General features: G+C 68.6%; 3 protein-coding genes across 14 annotated transcripts; 2 read left to right on the top strand and 1 right to left on the bottom strand.

Moving 5' to 3' along the window:
- Positions 1 to 8: 8 nt before the first annotated feature.
- KLHL17 (kelch like family member 17) lies at positions 9 to 5960 on the top strand. 9 transcript variants are annotated; one of them, XM_004483090.4, is made up of 12 exons: positions 646 to 857; positions 1689 to 1948; positions 2186 to 2307; positions 2403 to 2624; positions 2841 to 2957; positions 3177 to 3390; positions 3808 to 3952; positions 4068 to 4235; positions 4550 to 4638; positions 4728 to 4801; positions 4906 to 5087; positions 5188 to 5960. In XM_004483090.4, exons 1-12 carry the CDS (start codon positions 751 to 753, stop codon positions 5414 to 5416), a joined length of 1929 nt encoding a protein of 642 aa, XP_004483147.2. In that variant the 5' UTR covers positions 646 to 750; the 3' UTR covers positions 5417 to 5960. The 9 variants fall into 9 exon arrangements, 4 of the variants coding, with proteins under 4 accessions (XP_004483147.2, XP_058160687.1, XP_058160690.1 ...); XM_058304707.2 differs by having other exon boundaries at positions 658 to 857; positions 4042 to 4235; positions 4518 to 4619; XR_009187382.2 differs by having other exon boundaries at positions 12 to 857; positions 2841 to 3390; positions 4042 to 4235; positions 4518 to 4638.
- Positions 5961 to 6038: 78 nt separating this feature from the next.
- PLEKHN1 (pleckstrin homology domain containing N1) lies at positions 6039 to 14556 on the top strand. Of its 3 annotated transcripts, XM_058304710.1 has the most exons (15): positions 6039 to 6891; positions 10341 to 10481; positions 10568 to 10648; positions 10770 to 10845; positions 11007 to 11134; positions 11204 to 11335; positions 11423 to 11503; positions 12080 to 12149; positions 12243 to 12355; positions 12505 to 12636; positions 12787 to 12933; positions 13039 to 13179; positions 13317 to 13517; positions 13834 to 13882; positions 13968 to 14556. In XM_058304710.1, the coding sequence occupies exons 1-15, from the start codon at positions 6610 to 6612 to the stop codon at positions 14102 to 14104; spliced, it is 1911 nt and encodes a 636-aa protein (XP_058160693.1). In that variant the 5' UTR covers positions 6039 to 6609; the 3' UTR covers positions 14105 to 14556. The 3 variants fall into 3 exon arrangements, with proteins under 3 accessions (XP_058160693.1, XP_058160694.1, XP_058160695.1); XM_058304711.1 differs by lacking the exon at positions 12505 to 12636; XM_058304712.1 differs by lacking the exon at positions 13039 to 13179.
- Positions 14538 to 19638, bottom strand: PERM1 (PPARGC1 and ESRR induced regulator, muscle 1). Of its 2 annotated transcripts, none has more exons than XM_004483082.4 (4): positions 19531 to 19638; positions 16442 to 18697; positions 15905 to 16030; positions 14538 to 15770 (listed from the first exon to the last, which is right to left on the bottom strand). In XM_004483082.4, the coding sequence occupies exons 2-4, from the start codon at positions 18540 to 18542 to the stop codon at positions 15667 to 15669; spliced, it is 2331 nt and encodes a 776-aa protein (XP_004483139.2). In that variant the 5' UTR covers positions 18543 to 18697; positions 19531 to 19638; the 3' UTR covers positions 14538 to 15666. The 2 variants fall into 2 exon arrangements, with proteins under 2 accessions (XP_004483139.2, XP_012376862.2); XM_012521408.3 differs by having other exon boundaries at positions 16442 to 18558; positions 19531 to 19637.
- Positions 19639 to 20766: the final 1128 nt, after the last annotated feature.

The following is a 20766-nucleotide window of genomic DNA, read 5'->3' as shown; positions in this document are numbered from 1 at the left end:
AGCAAGCAGCGCGGCAGCGGCGGGAGCGAGCGGTCCACCGACAGTACAAGCGCGCCAACGGCAGCAGCCGCGCCCCGAGGAGCGCGCTCGGGCAGGCCTAGCAGCGCTGCGCGCTGGGCAGGGCGGAAGGCTTCCTGGAGGAGGCGGCGCGCGATACGGCCCCGAACGTGCAGTGCGCGGCACCTCAGCCGTGAGCCGCTGCGCGTCCCCTCTCAGAGCGGGCGGGCTGAGCGCAGTGGCCACGGTTCCTCGGGCGCAGAGACCCGGGGGCCGGAGGGTGGCCTGGCGGTGCGGAGGAAGAGTTGGCGGGCCAGGCGCCCTCCTCGCGCTCACAGCCCCAGGAGCGCGGGCGAGGCCGGGCAGGTCCCTGCCGTGCGCCCTCGAGGGAGTCCGGGGCGCGGCCCGGTCCTGGGCATCTGGAAAGCATCGGGGCAAGGAGCGAACCCAGCCGAGACGCGATGGCCGAAGCGGCCCGGCCCGGGTCACAGAGTCCAGCCCGGGCTGTGCCCGGGGGGCTTCCTGGAGGAGGAGGGTCCCGGGGAGCGCCGCAAGTTCGGGAGGAACAGCGTCCGCGCTTAGTCCCCGAAGCCAGCGGGGAGCACGGGAGGCGGGTCGGGCGGCGCCGACAAACAGCGACCGCGGGCAAGCGCGCGGCGCTACTGAGTGCGGGCCGGCCGCCGCCGCCGAGCAGCCCTCCAGCCGTCGGTCTGTCCGTCCGCGACTCCCGCGGCGGGTTGGGCGGCCGAGCCCATGCAGCCGCGCAGCGAGCGCCCGGCCGGCAGGACGCAGAGCCCGGAGCACGGCAGCCCGGGGCCCGGGCCCGAGGCTCCGCCGCCGCCTCCGCCGCAGCCACCGGCGTGAGCGGGTCGGGGTTCGGGCGCTCGTGGGCCTTGGGGGCCGAGTGGGTCTGGAGAGCCGTGAGTGGATGTCCCCACGGGCGACAGCGAGGCCTGGGCGGGAGAGAGGAGCGACACTGGCCGGCCGGGGACAGAGCTGCTGCACCCCCCCGAGGGTGCCGGGCGCCCTGCGCCCTGCAGATTGGGCCGGCCCCTGGGGGTCCAGTCTCCCAGGCCGGCCCTTCATTCACCAGCGCACCCGGCAGGTGCCCATCCCAGAGGCGCTGTCCCCACCCTGCGGCTCTGGGAGACTGGCAGCCTGTCCACAGAACAGGATGGGCAGCGGCTGGGGCACCGTGAGCCCGTGTCTGCAGCGTGGGTGGGAGGGGTCTGGCTCAGAGCTGGGCCTGGCGAGCAGTGACCAGCTCTGCTCCCAGCAGCCTGCTGTTTGCCATGCTGAGGTCTCCGGGGCCCTGGGAGGAGCCCTTGGACAGGAGGCGGCAGGAAGGCCAGACAGTGGCAGGCAGGAGCCTGTGCCCAAGGCGGGCGGAGGGTGCTGGTTGTTCCAGAAGGCTGGGCAGGAGGGTCCGGTGCCTCGGGAGGGCATTGGCAAAGGAAGCCAGGCTGCTCAGTGCTCAGGACGTCAAGCCCCTGAGTGGCCCCTGACCAGGATGTGCATGGGGCGCTGGTCTGAAGAGGTCCCGGCTTGAGGGAAACAGAGCTGGGCAGAGAGGGTGGGGGGAGGCCTGATGGATGCCAGGGCAGCTGGTGCCAGGTGCTGCCCGCGAAGGGACATCATGGCCTGCGGGCCCTGCCCAGGGGTGCAGCCCTGACAGCCCTGTCCACCCGCAGCCCCGAGGCCGAGCGAGTGCGTCCACGGCAGCCCCGGCCCGCGGCCCCCATGGAGGGCACAGTGCAGCTGCTGAGCCGCGAGGGCCACAGCGTGGCTCACAACTCCAAACGGCACTACCACGATGCCTTCGTGGCCATGAGCCGCATGCGGCAGCGCGGGGTCCTCTGCGACATTGTCCTGCACGTGGCTGCCAAGGAGATACGCGCCCACAAAGTTGTGCTGGCTTCCTGCAGCCCCTACTTCCACGCCATGTTCACAAGCAAGTGCTGGGCGCCCCAGAACGAGTGTGGGGAGGGGTGGGCACCCTCAGGGGAGCTGAGGGAGGATATGCAGGGGACTGGAAGGCACTTGGGGGCACTCGGGAGCCAGGGAGGTGGGGAAGCTTGGAGGAGGGAGCTGAGCGAGCCAGTTTCTGCTGGGGGTGGGCACTTGACACTGAGTGGGGGGTGCTTGGAGGACCCAGGACCAGGATGGGCCTTACCTGCCGTCCTCGCAGATGAGATGAGCGAGAGCCGCCAGACGCACGTGACGCTGCACGACATCGACCCCCAGGCGCTGGACCAGCTGGTGCAATTTGCGTACACGGCCGAGATCGTGGTGGGCGAGGGCAACGTGCAGGTGAGGCCACACTCCTGGTGCCACAGGGTCCCAGCCCGCAGCCCCCAAGCCTCTCTCCTGGGATGCCCTCCTGGTCCCCATCTGCTGCCCTGCAGACCCTGCTCCCTGCTGCTAGCCTCCTGCAGCTGAACGGCGTCCGCGACGCCTGCTGCAAGTTCCTGCTGAGTCAGCTCGACCCGTCCAACTGCCTGGGCATCCGGGGCTTCGCCGACACGCACTCGTGCAGCGACCTGCTCAAGGCCGCGCACAGGTACGTGCTGCAGCACTTCGTGGACGTGGCCAAGACGGAGGAGTTCATGCTGCTGCCGCTGAAGCAGGTGGGGCTGCCCCCTCGCCTGGCCTCGGGACCGGCCCCTGCCCCTAGCCCGCGCCTTTCACTCCTGGCCGGCCCCTCCCCCCCACATTCCTGCCCACCGCCCTGGTCCTGACCCTCACCCTCACCCTCTGACCCCGCATCCCTCCTAGGCACCCTCAGGGCTCCCTGGGCCCCACCCCTCCCCAGGCCCAGGGCCTAGTCTGAGGACCCCCCCCAGGTGCTGGAGCTGGTCTCCAGCGACAGCCTGAACGTGCCCTCCGAGGAGGACGTCTACCGCGCCGTCCTGAGCTGGGTCAGGCACGACGTCGACACCCGGAGGCAGCACGTGCCGCGGGTGAGGCTGGGCCAGCGCAGGGCGGCCGGCGGTGTCTGGGTGGGGAAGCTGGGGGCCTCGAGCCGGGGAGAGGGCAGGTGCGTCTCAGAAAGGTTCCGGTGGCCGACGACGCGTGCGGTGGCCCCGGCGTCCGAAGAGGGCCCGGGAGTGCCCAGGACGACCCCACGCCTGACGCAGGCCCCGTTTTCCCCGCCGCCGGCCCCGGGTGCCACGGCCCAGCTCATGAAGTGCGTGCGGCTGCCCCTGCTGAGCCGCGACTTCCTGCTGGGCCACGTGGACGCCGAGAGCCTGGTGCGGCACCACCCGGACTGCAAAGACCTGCTCATCGAGGCCCTCAAGTTCCACCTGCTTCCCGAGCAGAGGGGCGTGCTGGGCACCAGCCGCACTCGGCCGCGGCGCTGCGAGGGCGCAGGGCCTGTGCTCTTCGCAGTGGGTGCGCCCGCCCGTCCCCCCCGCCCCCAGCTCCAGTCTCCATCTCCCCCAGCGCCGGCCCGCCCCGCCCCCAGCTCCAGTCTCCACGCCCCCCCCCACCTGTCCCGCCCCCAGGCCCCGCCCTGCCCCCAGCGCCTGCCCCGTCCCACCCCGCCCCCAGTGCCCGCCCCCCAGCACCTGTCCCGCCCCCGAGCCCAGCCCCGCCCCCAGCCCTGCTCCCCAGTTCCAGTGCCCACGCCCCCGGCACCTGCCCCGCCCCCGCGCGTGCCCAAGCGTCCTACCTCCAGCCCACCACAGAACACGCAGCTTTGCCCGCTCTCATCCACCGTGTAACTTCCCTCCCCCAGACCTAGTCCCACCCACACCTGCCCCCAAGCCCCCGGCCCGCTCACATTCCCTGCGCCCCCCGTGCCCCCAGGTGGGGGGAGCCTGTTTGCCATCCACGGAGACTGCGAAGCCTACGACACGCGCACCGACCGCTGGCACGTGGTGGCTGCCATGTCCACGCGCCGGGCCCGGGTGGGCGTGGCCGCTGTTGGCAACCGGCTGTACGCCGTGGGCGGGTAAGAGTGGTGGCCGAGGGCGGGCGGGGTGGGTACGAGTGGAGGCTGGCCGCTCACCAGACGGGACTCGTGTCCGCCCACTGGGCCAGCCGTGACGCAGCGGCCCCTCCCCCAGCTACGACGGAACTTCGGACTTGGCCACTGTGGAGTCGTACGACCCCGTGGGCAACGCGTGGCAGCCTGAGGTGGCCATGGGCACGAGGCGCAGTTGCCTGGGCGTGGCTGCCCTGCACGGGCTCCTGTATGCTGCCGGTGGCTACGACGGAGCCTCCTGTCTCAACAGGTAGCAGCCGAGGTTGGGGGTCTGGGGGCTGCGTGTCATTGGCTCGCAGCAGGATGAGGTCGTTGCGGGGTCTGACCAGTGCGAACCAGGGGCCAGGGGCAGCCCACCTGACCCAGGCCTCCAGAGCCCCAGCCCACCCCTGGGGCCTCCTCACTTGAGGCTGTGGCCACCCTCCTCTCTGTCCCTCTCTGGACTCTCCCCCAAGACCCCAGGGGCCAGGCCAGGTGGACCCTCGCCCTGGTACTGCAGGCACAGGCAGCCCACCCAGCCGGCCTTCCCCAGGCACGGGGTCAGCCGCAGTCCTGTGTCTGCAGTGCCGAGCGCTACGACCCTCTTACCGGAACATGGACGTCTGTTGCCGCGATGAGCACCCGCAGGCGCTACGTGCGTGTGGCCACGCTCGGTGGGTGCTGGGTTGCATCCTGGGGTGCCCCCTCCCCACCCCGGGAGGCCCCAGGGCATCGCACAGGACGGGCATTTTGACTACTGCAGATGGGAGCCTGTATGCCGTGGGCGGCTACGACAGCTCGGCGCACCTGGCCAGCGTGGAGAAGTACGAGCCCCAGGTATGACGCGCTGCCAGCAGCGCCGCCCGGGGCTCACCACATCCTGGAACGCGGCTTCCGTGTCGCGGGAGGCGGAGAGGGCCCCACGGCACATCTACCCACAGGTGAACGCGTGGATGCCCGTGGCCTCCATGCTGAGCCGGCGCAGCTCGGCGGGCGTGGCAGTGCTGGAGGGCGCGCTCTACGTGGCCGGCGGTAACGACGGCACCAGCTGCCTCAACTCGGTGGAGAGATACAGCCCCAAGGCCAGCGCCTGGGAGAGCGTGGCGCCCATGAACATTCGCAGGTCTGTAGGCGGGGTCCCGGCGGCTACCCGTCGGGCAGCGCGTTGTCCCCGGCCCGCCCCGCCCTCAGCCCCTGCCTCCTTCCCGCCATCCCGCCCCCAGGAGCACGCACGACCTGGTGTCCATGGACGGCTGGTTGTACGCCGTGGGGGGCAACGACGGCAGCTCCAGCCTCAACTCCATCGAGAAGTACAACCCGCGGACCAACAAGTGGGTGGCGGCCTCCTGCATGGTGACGAGGCGCAGCAGCGTGGGGGTGGCCGTGCTGGAGCTGCTCGCCTTCCCTCCGCCCTCCTCGCCTACGCTGTCGGTGTCCTCCACCAGCCTCTGACCCGCAGGCGGCTCCAGGGGCCCCGGCTCCCACATGCCTTAAGCCCCCCAGGGCAGCCCTGCTCCACTTGCCTCCGCCCCGCCGGCCCGCCTGGGCACCCTCTGTCCACGTCTCTCTGTGCCGTCTTGGGGTCCGCCTGGGCGTATCTATTTATCTGTTCGTTCATTCACTCCTTCCTTTGCCCAGTCAGCACCACCCCCCTGCTCCCGGGCGGCCCTCCTGCATCCCTGGGTCCAAGCCCCCCTTGCCTCCCACCCTCTGCCTGGAGGGTGATGGGCAGAGGGAGACGCACATTGCCCGGGGGGCTAGCGGGGGCTGGAGGGGCCGCCTCTGAGCAGGGGCAGACCGCTGCCTCCGCCTGCCAGGCCCTCCAGGGAGGGCAGGTCCTGAGGGCGACCCCTCCCCATCACGCGTCTGCAGCGTGGTGTCTATTTCCTGGACCCTGCGCTGGGCTGGGCATACGTGCACACCCGTGCTCACACGTGTCCACACGGACTTGACATAGCAATATGAGCTGACTTGAATAATAAACGTGTTTCTTGGACTCTGCGGCCTGAGGCTCTGTCGTGACCCCTTCCAGCCATGCCTAGGTGTCCTTTAGCCTTGCAGACCACAGCCCGTCCTTGGGGCCGGCCTGTGGGGGCAGCTGCTGGGGGAAGGTCTGGCGAGGGGCCGAGAGACGCGCCCGAGGCCCAGGGGGAGGACCCTAACCCTGTTCCCACCCTGTTGTCGCTGCGGGGCTCCCCCACCCCCACCCCCCAGCTCGTCCAGCCGGCCGGGCCGCCTCCCCGTCTCTGACGTGCGGACTTCTGCTTCAGCAGCTGGGGGCGCGCACGGTCACCGGTGACTCAGACGGTTTGGGTGGAAACAGGACGTGTGCAGGTCTGGCTCAGGCACCCCGACTCCTGCGGCCCCAGCACCCCCAGGCTGCACCTTGAGCCACGCACAGCCCAAAAGAGGGGCGCCTCTTGTCCCTCGCCTGCCCCCAGCTGACCTGCCGTCGCGTAGTGCCGGGCAGGGAAGAGGGAGGCCCAGGAGGGCCAGGTCCCACCGGGACGGGCTCCACCCTCGCCCGCCCTTGGCCGTGGGGCGGGGTCCCCAGAGTCCCACCCGCCGGTGGGAGGGTGTGGGGCGGCCCGTCAGGACGGGGATGCGCTGAGGCGCTGGGCTTGCCCAGCCCGGCGCCGGCACCCATGGGGAACAGCCACTGCGTCCCACAGGCCCCCCGGAGGCTCCGGGCCTCCTTCTCCAGGAAGCCCTCGCTGAAGGGCAGCAGGTGGGGCGGGCGTGCCGGGCACAGGGGCTCCCCTCCTCCCTCGGGCAGCGCCAGGTGGGGCTGGGGCCCGGCCGTGAGCCCTCCTTCCCTTGTCCCCAGAGAGGACAGCTCGAGGAAGCTGGCCGGCCTGTTCGGCACAGAGGCCGGTCCCGACGCGGGCGCCGCGGCGGACAGGATCCTGCACTACATCCCGGGCTCGGTGAGGCATCTGTGGCCGCAGCCTGGCCGGGGGCTGGCGCCGCGTCCCCGCGGGCGTGGCCCCACGTGTGCGTGTTGAGGCGGGCGTGCTAGTGCGTGGCGTGTGATGTGTGTTAGAGCCGCCGGCAGCTCAGGGCTCCCCAGCTGCCTCCCGCCAGTCCCGGGAGCCCCATCCGAAGGCAGGTGAGGAAGCAGACGCGGCCCCGCCCGGGCCGAAAGTCTGGGCAGAGCGAAACTGGGCGGGCTGAGTCAGGGAAGGTGGGGAGCGGGGCGGGCCGGCGGGCGGGGAGGCGCCCTGAGGCCTCACCGCCCACCCCTGGGGCTCCGCGCGGCCCGGTGGGCCAGCGCTCCTCCGTGTGGGCCCGGGCGCAGTGTCCCGCAGGCGTGTGCGACTACGCGCACTCGTCTCGGTGCTGCTGCGAGTGGACATCGGCCGTGCTGGGGGCTGGGAGCTGGGGCACGGCTGTGAACACACCCCCACCCCACCCCCGTCACTCATCACTCGGAGTCAGACGCCAGGGAAGGCCTCGCCTCCTCCAGGCTCCTCCTCTGGGTGACCTCAAAGGCCCCGTGGTCATGTGCGCGCTCCTCCCCACTGCCCACCCCCATTCTCAAGCCCTCCTTGCGCAGATGAAGAACTGAGGCCCCAGCAAGCAAGGAAGGGACCCTGGCAGGGCCCCCCAGCACAGGCCAGGCCACACTTGGGAAGAGTCACATACCCCTACCCACCTCTGCCCCCACTCCCCCCCCTGCCCCCTAGAAGCCCCCTTCCCATCCCGGTATCCCCGCTCCCCCTCATTCCCCCCCAGTATCCTTCTCACTACCCTGCACTGTCCCCCACTCCCCCCACTACTACCCCTACTACCCTACTGCCTCCTCTTACCCTCCAGGCCCCCCAATGTCCTCCACCAGCTCCCACCCAGCTCCTGTGGTCCAAGGGTCGGCTGGCACCAAGGACAGGCAGAGGGGCCGGTGGCCCCGTCCCACCCTGTGCCCGACGGGCCTTGACAAGGAGCTGGGGCTGCAGGGCTGTCAGGGACCCCGCCCCCCCAGTCCCCCTGGCTCCCTTCTGGGAGGCTGTGCCAGCTCAGGGGCTTGGGATTCTGTGGGTGGAGCTGCCGGGCAAGCCAGGCTGGGACAGGGGCTTCCTGTCCAGAGCAGGGCAGCCCTTGGAGGCTCTGAACCCCCAAGCGGCAGTCACCTGGGTGGGGAAGCGGGCCGTGTCCACCCGCACAGGGTGGCGTGGGGTCCTGGCCGTGACCCTGCCCTCCGCCGCGGGTCTGTCCTGTCCGTGCCCAGTGGCCGGCCAGAGAGCCCCCCAATGCCTCCTGGTCCTCCGAGGCCCTGGGCACCCGCAGTGGCTCAGCACTGCCTCCAGGGGTCCCTCCTGGTGGCCAGGCCTCAACCTCCATCCCCACTCCAGGCCCCTGATTGGACGCATGGCCTGGTGGGGTCTTCCTGGCCAGAGCCTGTAACTTAAGGGGGCCGAGGCACGTCCGGCCTCAGCAAGGTGGCCCGAGTTGGGCAAGCTCAGGCCAGACGTGGAGCCCAGTGTCGTTCCACGGGCTTCGCAGCCAGGTCTGAGCCTGGATTCCGCGTCCTGTTCCGTGGGCCCGGCGACGGCTTCCGCGCGGACGGTGCTCCTGCCCAGGCCGGCTGGCTGCACGCAGCACCTGGCTCTGTGGCCCAATTCTCACGGCCGGTCTGGCTTTGGCGCCCACGCTGGGTGTGGGTGTGGCTGTGGGAACACGCCTGGAGGTAGGGCGTGGGGAGCCGGGCCTGTCCACATCCCGGCTGGTCCCAGGGCAGCTCGGCAGGGCCAGGGTGCTGCTGCCCGTCCAGGCAGCCCCTCCAGCCCCCAAAGGGAGCGTGTCCCCCGCCCAGCACACGGCAGCAGGGACCCCGTGCCTGAGTACCACACTCCCTCCTGTCCTGGTCAGCACCCGCCTGTCCAACTCCACGCTCCCCGCCCCCACCCCCTCCCTCCCCTTCCCTCCCTGCCCCCCTCTCCTCTCCCTCCCCCTCCTCCCCTCCCTCTCCTCCTTTCCCTCCTCCATCCTTCCCCCCTCCTCCCTCCCGTCCTCCCCCTCCCTCCCCCTCCTCCTTCCCTCTCCTCTCTCCTCTCCTCTTTCCTTCCCTCTCCTCCCTCCCTTCCTCCCCCTTCCTCCCCCTTCTTCTTCCCTCTCCTCCCTCCCCTCTCTCCTTCCTTCCCACCCTCCATCCCCCCTTTCCCCCCTCCCTCCCCCTCAGGGTTTTGTTCAGGTGAAGTCCCTTCCATGAGCTTTGCTCTATGCTGAGCCCCCCACATGGAGGGAGCAGGAGGTCAGAGACCCTGAGACTGTATGTCTGGTGTGAGGGAGAGGAGTGGAGAGGGGGTCCCAGAAGGCCCCAGGACTGTGCCCAGGAGGGACTTGGAGTCAGGGGTGGCCAATGGGCTCCAGGGTTACTGGACATTTCTGCCCAACATTGTGTCCACTGAAATCATGTGGACAGCTTAAAATGGTCTGGGAGGGGGGGTTCTGTTTGCAGCTTTGAAATTAGAAATGCATAAATAGGGATTTTTTTTTTTTTAGAATGAGACAGTTTTAGTCGGCTGAGCTGCTGAAATGTGATACACTAGAAATGGGTTGGCTTTTACAATGGAGATTTATTAGCTTACAAGCTTGCACTTCTGGGGCCATGAAAATATCCAAACCAAGACATCATCAGGCGAAGCTTTCTCCCCGAAGACTGGCTAGCAGGCAATCGGAGACTCCTCTGCCCCGTGGCAGGGTCTCCTGGGCTCTGCCATCTCTTCTGGGTTTCATTGCTTTCAGCTTCTTGCTTCTGTAGCTTTCTCTTTCTTTGACTGAATTTCATTCTCTTATAAACGACTCCAGTAAGAGGATTAAGACCCCCCCTAGGTCATGCCTCAACTGAAGTAGCCTCATCAAAACGCCCTACTTACAATGGGTTCACACCCACAAGAAAGGATTAACTTTAAGAATAAAAGGGGTACGCACAGTTCCAAGCCACACCAGTGTACACAGGAGACATGGGAGGGTTTTGAGCCTCATCCTCCTAAGCACCCCCAGACCTCTTTTGAGACGTGATCTCAAGAGGTTAAGTCACCAAACCAAGGTTGCACAGCTTAGGAAATAATGATGCTGAGACTTGAGTCCAAACCACGTGGTTCCACAGCTGTGAGTATGCATGTACGTGTGTCTCCATGGGGAGTTGTGTGTGCACGTGTGTTGTGTGTGTGTATCAGGGGCTGTGTGTGCATGTGTGTGTGCAGCAGACATGGTCATGGGGCGTGTGTGGTCATAGGTGCACACATACGCCTCAACGTGCACAAGCGGCTATGTGTGTGCCTGTGTGTATGTTGCACAGTACAGCCTGTGAGTGAGTGCTCGGTGCTCTCGGTCTGCGCTGGGGCTGCTGGCATCCCCCTGACTCTGCCCTTCCCAGGACCTCCGAGGACACCAGAGGGAAAACCTGGACCAGCCCCTCCTGCGAGTATGCAAGCAGGGGCCGTGGGGGGCCCCCGTGAGGAACCTGGGCAAGGTCGTGCACTACGCCAAAGTCCAGCTGCGCTTCCAGCACAGCCAGGTGGGCTGACCGCGGGGCGCTCTTGGGGGCTGGCGTCCCCCTCTGGCATCCCCCAGACCCTCAGACCAGTGGCCCGTTCTCCCCAGGACATCAGTGAGTGCTACCTGGAGCTGTTCCCCTCCCACCTCTACTTCCAGGCCCACGGCTCCGAAGGACTCACCTTACAAGTGAGGGGAGGGTGGGCAGGGGGGCCTGTGGTGAGCAGCAGAGGGGAGGCGGCAGCTCCTCGGGGACAGGGTCCCAGGCAGCCCCTCGGTCCTCACTCCCCTCTGCCCCTGTGCCCCACAGGGGCTGTTACCTCTGACAGAGCTGAGTGTCTCCCCGCTGGAGGGGGCCAGAGAGGAGCACGCTTTCCAGATCACAGGTGGGGGAAAGGAGTCGCCCCTGGGAAACCCACCACATCCCTGGGGAGCCATGTGCCCCACCCCGCGCCGAGGTGCCCCCCGCAGCCGTCGGCACTGGCTCGCCCCGTGAGGCCCTCCGGGGCTCGCAGACCCAGGTGCCCCCACTCTCCCCTGCCCGCAGGCCCGCTGCCAGCCCCCCTCCTCGTGCTGTGCCCCAGCAAGGCCGAGCTGGGCTGCTGGCTCTACCACCTGGAGAAGCAGATGGCGCTCATCGGGGGGCTGCGGCACTGCCACTCGGCACCCCCCCAGGTCAGTGCTGGGACTCCTGCCCCTCACCCACCAACCTCCTTGGCTGGCCCCTGACCCCCACCTTTGCAGGGGCCCCCAGGGGACGAGCTCTCCTGCATCCTGCCGCGCGGGCCGACGCAGCTGCGGACAGTGTCAGGGTGTGAGGAGGTGGGCAGGGCCATCTGCGCCTCCAGGGTCAAGCTGCAGCACCTGCCATCCCAGGTGGGCAAGACGGGTGGGGAGGGGCGGGGAGGGCGTGGGGGGGGGCATGCCCCGGTGCCAGCCGCCTGGTGTCCCCCCGCCCCACAGGAGCAGCACGACCGCCTCCTGGTCCTGTACCTGAGCTCCCTGGCAGTTTTCTCAGAGGAGCCAGAAGGACTTTGCTTGAAGGTGCCCCCCTCTCTGGCCCCCCCAGGGAGGGAAGGGGCAGCAACTGGGGAGGAACCTGTATCTCAGGGCCTGTGGGGAAGGAGCCGCACTGCCCATCATCCTGGTTACGGGGCGGGCGGGGGAGGAGGAGCCCTGCCCCGGGCACCCACGTGGTCCTAGGGGACCTGGAGTCCCAGCCCCTGCCTCCCCGGGGCACCTGGCTGCCCTCTCGCTCTCGTGCCCTGAGGCTCGTCACCGGGTGCCTCCATCTGTCGCCCCGTGCATGTTTCTGTATGTGCCCGTGTGTGCGTGTGCATGATGCACACACTTGTCCTCTGGGGACACGTCTGGGGTATGGACACAGAAACGAGGCAGGGGTTTGGAAGCCCCCAGGACAGACGTGGGCGCTCTCGGCCAGCATTTCGGCCGTTCGGGCCTGCCTTGCGCTCTGCTGCACGGGCCTCCACCTGCTTGGTCTCCTCGGAGAGCCGCGGCACCCTCACCCACGCGCACACCTGCTGTGCTCTGGAGGGCGTGCGGGGGCGGGGCGGGGGGGCCTCCCCACTGAGGTGTCTGCGCGGCGCCCGCGTCCGACAGGGGGAGCTCCCGCTCGGCGCAGTCCGCATCCACCCGGAAGAGAAGCAGGGCTGCTCTTTCCTGATCGAAGGTGAGCCGAGCCCTGACCCCGGCCCCTCACATCCTGCCCGGCCCTGGGAGGACACACCCCCCCGGGCCTGCAGCTCACAGCACCCGTGTGCAGGCCCCCTCATCCACACCATCCGCGTGCTCTGCGCCAGCTGGGAGGACTGCCGTCACTGGCTTCGCTGTCTGCGCGCCGTCCCCCTCAGGGGCAGCAGCCCAGAGAGCTTCCTGGTAAGGGGGTCGGCAGGGGCAGTGGGCACCCCCAGGGCAGCCCCCGGGCTCAGGCCCCTGGCAGGACAAAAACGGGCAGCACAGGGGGTGTCTGGGCAGGGGCGGGCAGGGGAAGGGGCCCAGAGCCAGCTCACCCTGTGGCTGCTCAGTTCGCGGGCAGTGGCTGCGGCTCGCTCTCCTCGGATGGAAGGACCAGCTCTGGGTGCCCGGCGCCCCCGGCCACCCACACTAGCCGCTCCCTGCCGGACTCCACCGCAGGCTGCCCCGCCCGGCCTGGACCTGTGAGTACGCTGGGGGTGCCACCAGCCGAGTGTGGCTACTGAGCACGTCCACCTCCACTCTGCGCCTGGACCCTGTCTCCTTGGCATGGGGGGGTCTGTGCAGCCTCAGGGCTGTGGGGGGACATCCCGGAAGGTCCTTGGTCCCCACAGGATCAAGCCCACCCCGGCTGCGCCAGCATCAGCCAGCGGAGGTCGGAGCTGAAACGTGCGGGCAGCGGACGGTCACCCAGAAGCAAGGCCCGGGGCGAGAGGCCCCGCCCAGCACCCCCTCTGCACCTGGACCTGGACCTGACCAAGGTGGGTCCCCAGCTGACCGCAGCTCTGTGCCTGCAGCTCTGTCCCCCTCCCTCTCCCTGGCCGGGCAGAGCGTGAGGCCAACGGTCCCCCTGGCGCCCTCCGCAGCTGAGCAGGCTGAGCCTGGAGGGGGGCCGGGAAACCCCAGATGACACTCCGGAGACCCCGCACTCCCCACTCTATGCCGACCCCTACACACCCCCCGCCACCTCCCGCCACAAGCTCACAGAGGTCCAGGGCCTGGAGGAGGTGAGAGGAGGGCTGGGACAGGCCCGCAGCTGGGGTTAGGGCGGTGCCTGCAGCCTGAGGTCTGGGGTGAGCGGGCAGCCTGCGGAGAGGGGAGTTGGGGGGTTCCCAGGCCTCGGCCGCCAACGCCGTCCTGCCAGTTCCTCAGTGCTCTGCGTGGCTCGCCCGGCCGGGGGCCCTTGGGCGCCTTCCCCTCCGTCCCTGTGTCTGTGCCTGTCTCCGACCCCAGCGCCGGCCCTCCCAGCCCCCCGGACCCTGGCTTGCTTCCCAAGGGAGCCGCTCAGAGGCACAGAGGCTCCTGCAGGGGCTGGAGACCACAGCCGCCCAAGTCCCCTCCACTTGTGAGTAGCGACCCCCGGCCTGGCCTGACGTGAGGCTTGGGGGGGAGCGGGCAGTGGAGCAGGGGTCTCCCAGGGCCTGCAGGAGCAGGAGTGACCACAACGGGGCAACAGGGGGCTGGGGCCTGGACCAAGGAAGGGGGCACAGGGAGACGGGCAGAGGAGTGCAGGGGGCGGGTGGGAGCGGGCAAGGGGCCTGGGAGCGGAGGCCGCAGGAAGGGCAGAGGCAGGCCTGGCAACCCAGATTGGCCCCCGAGTCCCTCCCCTGGCCCTGCCGGCCTGGACCCCCGGTTCTCAGGCTGTGGTTTGGGGCCCCCAGGTCTCGCCTACGACAGAGGGCTTGCCCAACCCCCTGCCACCCCCCCCAGGTGAGTGGGGGTCCGCCTCCCTCTGGGTGGGCTCAGGCTCCCAGCCCACTTCCCGTGACTGCCGTCCACCTCTGCCCTCCCACAGGTGGTGGCTCCCCCAGGCGGCGGCGCAAGGGCGCAGGCCCAGAGCGTGTCTGGGACAGGGCTGCGCCCCCCTCCCCCCAGAAGTGGCCCCGGCTGGGCGCGCCCGAGGCTGAGGGGCAGCTGAGCCAGTGGATCTGAGGCCCCGGGAAGGGGCCGCTGCTCAGGACCCCACGTCGCCCTGCCAGCGTCACGCCTGGCCCACCACCCGTCCCTCCACCTCCCCGTGGAGCCCCGTTAGATCCCGGCGGGATGTGGCTGTGCGGGGTGGGGGTCCTCAGGACCGGGAAGGGCCCACCGCTGGGCTCTGGCTCCGCAGGGCCGGGTGTCCCAGCTGGCGGCTGGACTGCAGGTCAGAGTGGAATCGAGATGGGACACCCAGCAGGCGGGTCCCTCAGCTCTGCCCCCCGAGAAGGAATGGGGGGTCGAAGGCCGTGCCCCCTGCCCACCTGCGGGCGAATGGACGGATGTGAGGGTGTGTGAGGGTCAGCGGTCAGGAGGCTGGAGACCGGGAGGGCCACGGCTGGCCTGGGCGTGTGAGGGGGGTGGGCGCTTGGGAGACATGGACAGCCACTAAATGAGGATGAAAGAGATTTTATTGGTGCTCTGTGTCTACCTGTTCCCACTGCCGTCCTGGGGGCCCGCGCAGGTGCCCACTCTGCGCCCAGCCTGGCGGCCCCACCGCAGGCCCCACCCCCGCCTCCACCACCTCGGAGTCCTCCGCCCCGGGCCACCGGGCAGCCCCGCCCCCCATCCCTGTGTCCCGCCTCTGCTCCTCCGCCTGGGGATCCCCAGGACCTAGGATCTGCCCACAGACCCCCTCCCTCCTCGTGCCCTCGAGGCCCCCTCACCTCACACCCCTCGAGACCCCCCCTGTCTTCATGCCCCTCGAGGCCCCCCCTCGCGCCCCTTGAGGCCCCCCTCCGACCCTCGAGGCCCCTCCTCGCGCCCCTCGAGGCACCCCCTCCTCGTGCCCCTCGAGGCCCCCCTCCTCGCGCCCCTCCAGGGGCCCTTCCTCGCGCCCCTTGAGGCCCCCTTCCTCGCCCCCCTCCTCGCGCCCCTCGAGGCCCCCCTCCCGCACCCTCACTGTCGCAGGCAGGATGCTGAGGAGGCCCTTTGTGAGGGCCCTTGGCCAGGGCCTCAGCGGCCCTGCCAGCCCCACCTTCCTGTGAGCAGGGCAGGGGTCCCGGGGACACCCCTGCCCCAGCCTGAGGCCCCCAGCCTCCTCACTCTGCCCCGCCCAGATCTCCAGCTGGGCCTTGCCGCTGCTTCCGACACTCCAATTTCCAAAGCCCCCGCCTGCCCATCCATCCTAACAAGGGTTGCTAAAAAAAATTTAAATTTGATTTCAGGTATCAATCTCTTAGCATAAGTATGCCCAAATAGTGCACGTCTGAAATGGAAATTGAACTGGGCGCCCTGCAGTCTCGTTTGCTCAACCTGGCGAGCCTACTAACTGGCCTGCTCAGCCCCCACTTGCCCCCCTTCAGAACCGCCCCCCTCCCAGGGACGGGAGGAGCCGGGCCTTGGCTTTGGTCAATGGCTGGACCCTCGGCGTTGGAAGGAACCGGGACCCAGGACACCGGCTCCTGCCTGGACCCCTGACCGTTTGAAGACAGAGCGCAGGGCGAGGTCCGGAGGGCAGCGCGCTCGTCCTGGGCCCTGCGCCCGCTCTGCCTCCTCCGTCGTCTGGGGCAGCACCCCTAGTTGCTGGGGCTGGGGCCCGGGCCGGGGCTGCGGCGCCCCCGCTCCACCTGCCGGCGGAAGTATCGGATGGCAGAGATGGTTCCAATGTTGGCCAACAAGACTGCAAGAGAAGTGCCGGGGCCTCGTGAGCTCCAGCCTCCCCACCTCCCCTGAGCCCTCGCCCCCTGGCCCAGCAGGGGACGCTGGCCGCTGCCCGGGGCTCTGACTCCAGCCACCTCCCCTAGGCCCACACACCTGTCTTCCAGGCGTCTGGGGTGTGCAGGTCTGACGTTCTCACCGCCCAGGTAGCAAAGGCCACAAACACCAGACACATGTCGTCCTGGCTGAAGGTGAAGGCGGCGAGGGGACCCCGGGGCTCTCCTAGGAAAGGGAAGCGCTTCCACTGTCTTCCAGCGTGTTCCACTCAGCCCCAGCATCTGCCCCGGGAGAGCGCCCTCCAGACAGGGCGGCACGTGGCACAGCCAAGCCGGGCCGACCTCCCTGGTTGGTAGACTATCTCCAAGAGGTGACGTGAGGTCCAGCTGGGCGCCTGGCCGGGTGGGAGCTCCCACCCCACCCCGGCAGAGCACAGCAGGCTCCGGGAGCTGAGCCTGCACTGGGCTGCACTTCCCACCGGGGCTGGTCCCCCACCAGGCCTCCAGCAACTCTGACCTGGGGTCCAGCCCTGTCCCCACAGGCCCAGCCGGGCCCCCCCTGTACAGCCCTCCTGGCTCGGTTCCCTGGACAGTGTGTTCCCAGGACCTGGACAGACCACAGGGCCCTGATACGCACCTGACCACCTGACCACCGGGCCGGCCTCCTGAGCTGTGGCTGGACTGGGCTTGGGCAGGAATCCAGGCCTGACTTGCACGGGGGCCCACTGGGGGGGCTCAGCGGCCTGCAGCTGGCGAGGGCTGGCCAGCTCCAGCCCCCCTGGCCGCCCCTCCTCCCCAAAGAAGTGCTCATAGGCCTCGGGGATGGAAATGGGCTGGGGATCCTCAGGCAGGGGCCCTGTGGCTGCGGAGCGAGCCCCACGGGGCCTTGACCCCTGGACTCGGCAGTCCTGGAAGAAGAACTCACAGGTGTCTGGCCACTGGACGTTGGCCAGGGCCTGGCCGGCCACGTCCTCTTCGGCCTCTTCGGCCTCCTCTTCAATGGTATCGCAGAATAAAAACTCGTAAGCCTCAGGGAGGGTCAGTGCAAAGTGGCTCCCCGGCCGAGAGCCCCTCGGGGACAAGGGGACAGGGGGCGGCAGCTGCCTGAGGAGCCGAGGCTGCAGGGGCCCAACAGCCACAGCGTCCCAGGCCCCAGGCCCCCCGCGGCCCCCCGCAGGCCGGACCGTGGCTCCTCCTGACCCCAGCTCCTCGGAGCCAGGCTCAGCCACAGAGAATCGTACCTTCTTCCTCTTGGCGGCCGGGCAGATGCCCAGGGGGGGCTCCCCTCTGGGCTCCTCTTGGTGCCCCCGTGAAGACAGAGGAGAGCTCCCACCCAGCTCAACCGTCCGGGCAGGTACAGGCTCTCCCAGCTCAGATGCAGCCTGGGGAGCCGGGAGCGACCCCACTGTGTGTGGGCTAGCCTTTGAGGCAGGGGCAGTAGAATCCACATCTGGCTTGTCCACTGGGATGGGTGTAGACAGGCCCATGTCTGGATTAGGCTTGCAGCTGGGTGTAGACAGAGCCACGCTGAGTTGAGGCTTAGAGTTAAGTGTAGATGGATCAACCTCAGGTTGAGGCTTGGAGCAGGGTGTAGACAGAGCAACTTCAGGTTGAGGCTTGGAGTCAAGTGTAGACAGAGCAACCTCAGGTTGAGGCTTGGAGCAGGGTTTAGACAGAGCAACCTCACGTTGAGGCTTGGAGCAGGGTGTAGACAGAGCATCCTCAGGTTGAGGCTTGGAGCAGGGTGTAGACAGAGCAACTTTGGGTTGAGGCTGGGAGATGGGTGAAGACAGAGCCCCCTGGGGTTGAGCCTCCCGAGCAGGTCCAGACACTGTGTGTAGCTCAGCTCCAGGGGTCACCCTGAAGAGGTCTGTGCCTTGCTCAGTCGTGGGGACAGGTGGAGACAAGTCCAAACCTGGCCCCTGCTGGAGCACCTGCGTGGTACTAGGGGCTTGTGCGGAGGCTGGCGCTGGCTCGTCTGGCCTGGCCCCTGCCTCTGGCTCCACCGTTGCTACTGCAAGGCCCTTCCCCAGGACGGCAGCTGGAGGCAGGGCCATGGACCCAGCCAAGCCGAGGCCTTCCCCAGGCCTGGCCTCCGGAAGCAGGGGAGAGGCCGGCCGAGGGGGCACAGGGGCCGGCGCTCCTGCCTGCCCACCCCCCTTGGCACCCGCTGCGCGCCTCTTCTTCCTGCTGGGGCTCCGCGCGGTGGTTCCAGGGCTGCTGGGGGGCCCCTGGGAGGCGGCACTGTGGCCTAGGGGCTCGGGGCGTGGAGGGGGCTCACCAGGTGGGCTAGGGGCAGGGCCCTGGGGAGCTGGCCCCTGCAGAAGCCTCTGCATCTCGGCTCTGGAAGAAGCTGGCTCCGAGAGGGACGCAGACTGGCTGGGAGGGCTGAAGCCGCAGGGCTGCCGGGCTCCTGACCGTGTGGACGTGCTGGGTGTCTGCTGACCGGCCCCGAGGGCCAGGACAGGCTCACATAGCAACCCACTGGCCTGTGGCCGGGCGTCCGTGCCCTCCTCCTCACAGCCCGGGCAGCCCCACCCCCCTGGAGCCGGCTGCCCAGGGGGAGGCGGGGGCCTGGGGGGGCTGCTGCCACTGCTGTCCCCTTGGTCAATGTCACTGGACAGGAGTTCATCCCCAGAGGCCAGGCCAGCCTGCAGGAGGCCACACTCGTCAGTGGCAGCGGAGAACTCGGCCCAGTCCTGGTCACTCAGCTGGACACTGTACTCAAAGTTTTCCATGTGGGGTCACAGAGGCCTGGGGGGGGCCGCAGAGCCAGGGACAGGGCAGTCACAGACCCAGGCCCAGGGCAGCAGCTGGCACGCTCTGCCGCCTCCCCACCTGCTCCCTGGGGCGCCCACAGCCCTGGCTGGGGTGCCTGCGCCCCATCTCCACCCTGAAAGAAAGCAGAGCAAGGAGCACAGAGGAGGGGCTTCTCTGGGTTGGAAAACCCTCAGGCCACCCTCGCATTTCCAAACAGACCCCAAGCCAGGGGCCCTGGTGGTACATCTGTGAAGTCAGATGTGCTTTGGGCTGGGGCAGTGCCCTCGAGAGAGAGGGCTCCTCGAGGCCTTTCTGTTCAGCCAAGGACCACCCACTGGGCTAGTCTGTGGGGGCAGCTGGCCACGGGGGAGGGGCCGCGGTGTCCAGCAGGTGCCCAGCCCTCAACGCTGACCTTCCACCAGCTTTGGCGAGGACAGGCTGAGCCAGGAGGGTCCCCGCCACTGGGCTTCCCCTGATCTCAAGGTCACACTGCTGCCGGTCAGGGCTGACCAAGGGGCCAACAGGGAGAACTCACAGGACCTCTCTCCAGCCTGGGTGAGGCGGGCACAGGATGGAACCCCGGCGGCCCTCTGGGGCCTCCCTCAGAACTGTGGCCCCAACCCAGGCCTGCCCAGAGGCCCAGGGCGCTGCCCTCCCTCTGTCCCACCTTGGCCAACCCAAGGTGACCCAGCTGGCCGAGCACGTGTAGCTTCTGGACCCTGCGGGGGCTTCCCTCTGGCCTTCGTTCAGTCACCACCAGGTGGGTGCAGGGGCGTGGGGTCAGCCACCAACGGGATGGGTGTGGGTGTCCCTCTGGTCAGCCAGTATGAGACAGAAACGGCTGGAGACCAAGGCACCGTGGCTTCCTCCGCGCTGACCTCCTCTCCAGCCCCCGGATGGTCTCTGAGGGAGCTCCCCACCCTTGGGACCCCCGTGGATGGGAAGGAGGGCCCGGCCAAGCCCTACCTGGGACCCGGCAGCCAGGCAGGGGCAGCAGAGCAGGGCGTGCGTGCGGCCAGTCCCAGGACGGCATGGTGTGGGTGCACCCACAGGCCCCACCCCCACCGCCCAAAATACCCCGTCCAAGCAGTTCACGTGGGGCCTGCTGCCGGCCAGCAAGCCCAGGCCACAAATAGCCGGCATTTGAAGAGCCGCCAGCTGCAGGACGGGCTCTTCCCAGTGTGGCCGCTGGCACAGGTGCGCCACGCTGACCAGCGACCTCGGGCTGCAGGGGCTGCCGCCACCCCCAGCCCTTCCATTTCTGTCTCCTTGCTCCCTGCAAGTGACCCCCTCTGCTTTCAAGCCTCAGCACTGCCTGCCGTGGCCCCCCAAGAACAGCCCAGGTCCAAGGAAGTTAGAGAGCAAGGAGGTGGGCAGATGCTGGGTTCCAGAATGTTCCCAGAGGCTTTGGAGGTAGCCCCCTTCATCCAACCTCAAGGGGTTCACTTGACCCCTCCCGTGAGCCTCTGAGGGGCACTGAGCATTCTCAGTGGAGGTCCCCCCAAACAGGACTGGACAAGGAAGATGGGTTAAGCACCCCTCCTGCCCAGCCTCACCCAGGCTCCCCCAGACAGGTGGACCCCCTCGGCGCCTGCTGCTGCCTCCCCAGGCGAAGCCCCCCCGTGCACTGAGGGGGGCACAGTGTGGCCTCTGCAAAGCGCCCAGAGAGCAGAAGATGGGGGCCACCCCCTCGCCCCACACTTCTCCATCAATTCAGCTCTCCCAAGAGACAGTGCCCAGAGGCCCTTTCCTGGTGAGCACAGAGAGGGTGAGTAACCTGCTCTAGGCCACCCAGCTAGCAGGTGGCAGACCCAGGTCCAAGCTCCAGGCTGCACGGGTGGGCCCGTGTGGACTGGCAGTGCTAGGAGCAGAGGCCCCACTCCGCCTACCACTGCCTTCCAGAACCTCTGGGCAGTCCTGTTCTTGGAGGGGCATGCTGCCCACCCCAGGCAGATCACTGTGACACATACCTGCTGCCACACCTGGCTTGGGGGCAAGTGGAGGAAGCTGGGGAGTCAGACAACAGGTGTCCAAGCAGGTTAACAAGAACATTTCTGGCACCTGCTCTAAGAGGCGGCAGCAGGCAGCAGAGCTGAGTTGGAAAGGACAGAGCTGGGACCTGGGGGACGCTATGGAGGGCTGCAGTGAGGTGGGGAACGGAGGGAGGCGGTGCGAGCAGGAACCGCCGGCAAGACTTGGCTT

Source organism: Dasypus novemcinctus, chromosome 9 (assembly GCF_030445035.2).
Source record: "Dasypus novemcinctus isolate mDasNov1 chromosome 9, mDasNov1.1.hap2, whole genome shotgun sequence".
NCBI classification, from domain to species: Eukaryota; Metazoa; Chordata; class Mammalia; order Cingulata; family Dasypodidae; genus Dasypus; species Dasypus novemcinctus.
This window is presented reverse-complemented; position numbering and strand designations above follow the sequence as displayed.

What these genes read in the sequence shown, in the direction of transcription:
- KLHL17 (XM_058304704.2), top strand. Translation starts at nt 751, where the DNA reads ATGCAGCCGCGCAGCGAGCGCCCGGCCGGCAGGACGCAGAGCCCGGAG. An exon ending in CTTCCACGCCATGTTCACAA is followed by an intron (nt 1,949 to 2,185) that starts GCAAGTGCTGGG and finishes CCGTCCTCGCAG; the next exon opens with ATGAGATGAGCGAGAGCCGC. An exon ending in TGAGCACCCGCAGGCGCTAC is followed by an intron (nt 4,620 to 4,727) that starts GTGCGTGTGGCC and finishes TGACTACTGCAG; the next exon opens with ATGGGAGCCTGTATGCCGTG.
- PERM1 (XM_004483082.4), bottom strand. Translation starts at nt 18,542, where the DNA reads ATGGAAAACTTTGAGTACAGTGTCCAGCTGAGTGACCAGGACTGGGCC. An exon ending in CCCGGTGGTCAGGTGGTCAG is followed by an intron (nt 16,031 to 16,441) that starts GTGCGTATCAGG and finishes TCCCTTTCCTAG; the next exon opens with GAGAGCCCCGGGGTCCCCTC. An exon ending in CCCAGACGCCTGGAAGACAG is followed by an intron (nt 15,771 to 15,904) that starts GTGTGTGGGCCT and finishes CTTCTCTTGCAG; the next exon opens with TCTTGTTGGCCAACATTGGA.
- PLEKHN1 (XM_058304710.1), top strand. Translation starts at nt 6,610, where the DNA reads ATGGGGAACAGCCACTGCGTCCCACAGGCCCCCCGGAGGCTCCGGGCC. An exon ending in TGCACTACATCCCGGGCTCG is followed by an intron (nt 6,892 to 10,340) that starts GTGAGGCATCTG and finishes TGCCCTTCCCAG; the next exon opens with GACCTCCGAGGACACCAGAG. An exon ending in CGCCCAAGTCCCCTCCACTT is followed by an intron (nt 13,518 to 13,833) that starts GTGAGTAGCGAC and finishes TGGGGCCCCCAG; the next exon opens with GTCTCGCCTACGACAGAGGG.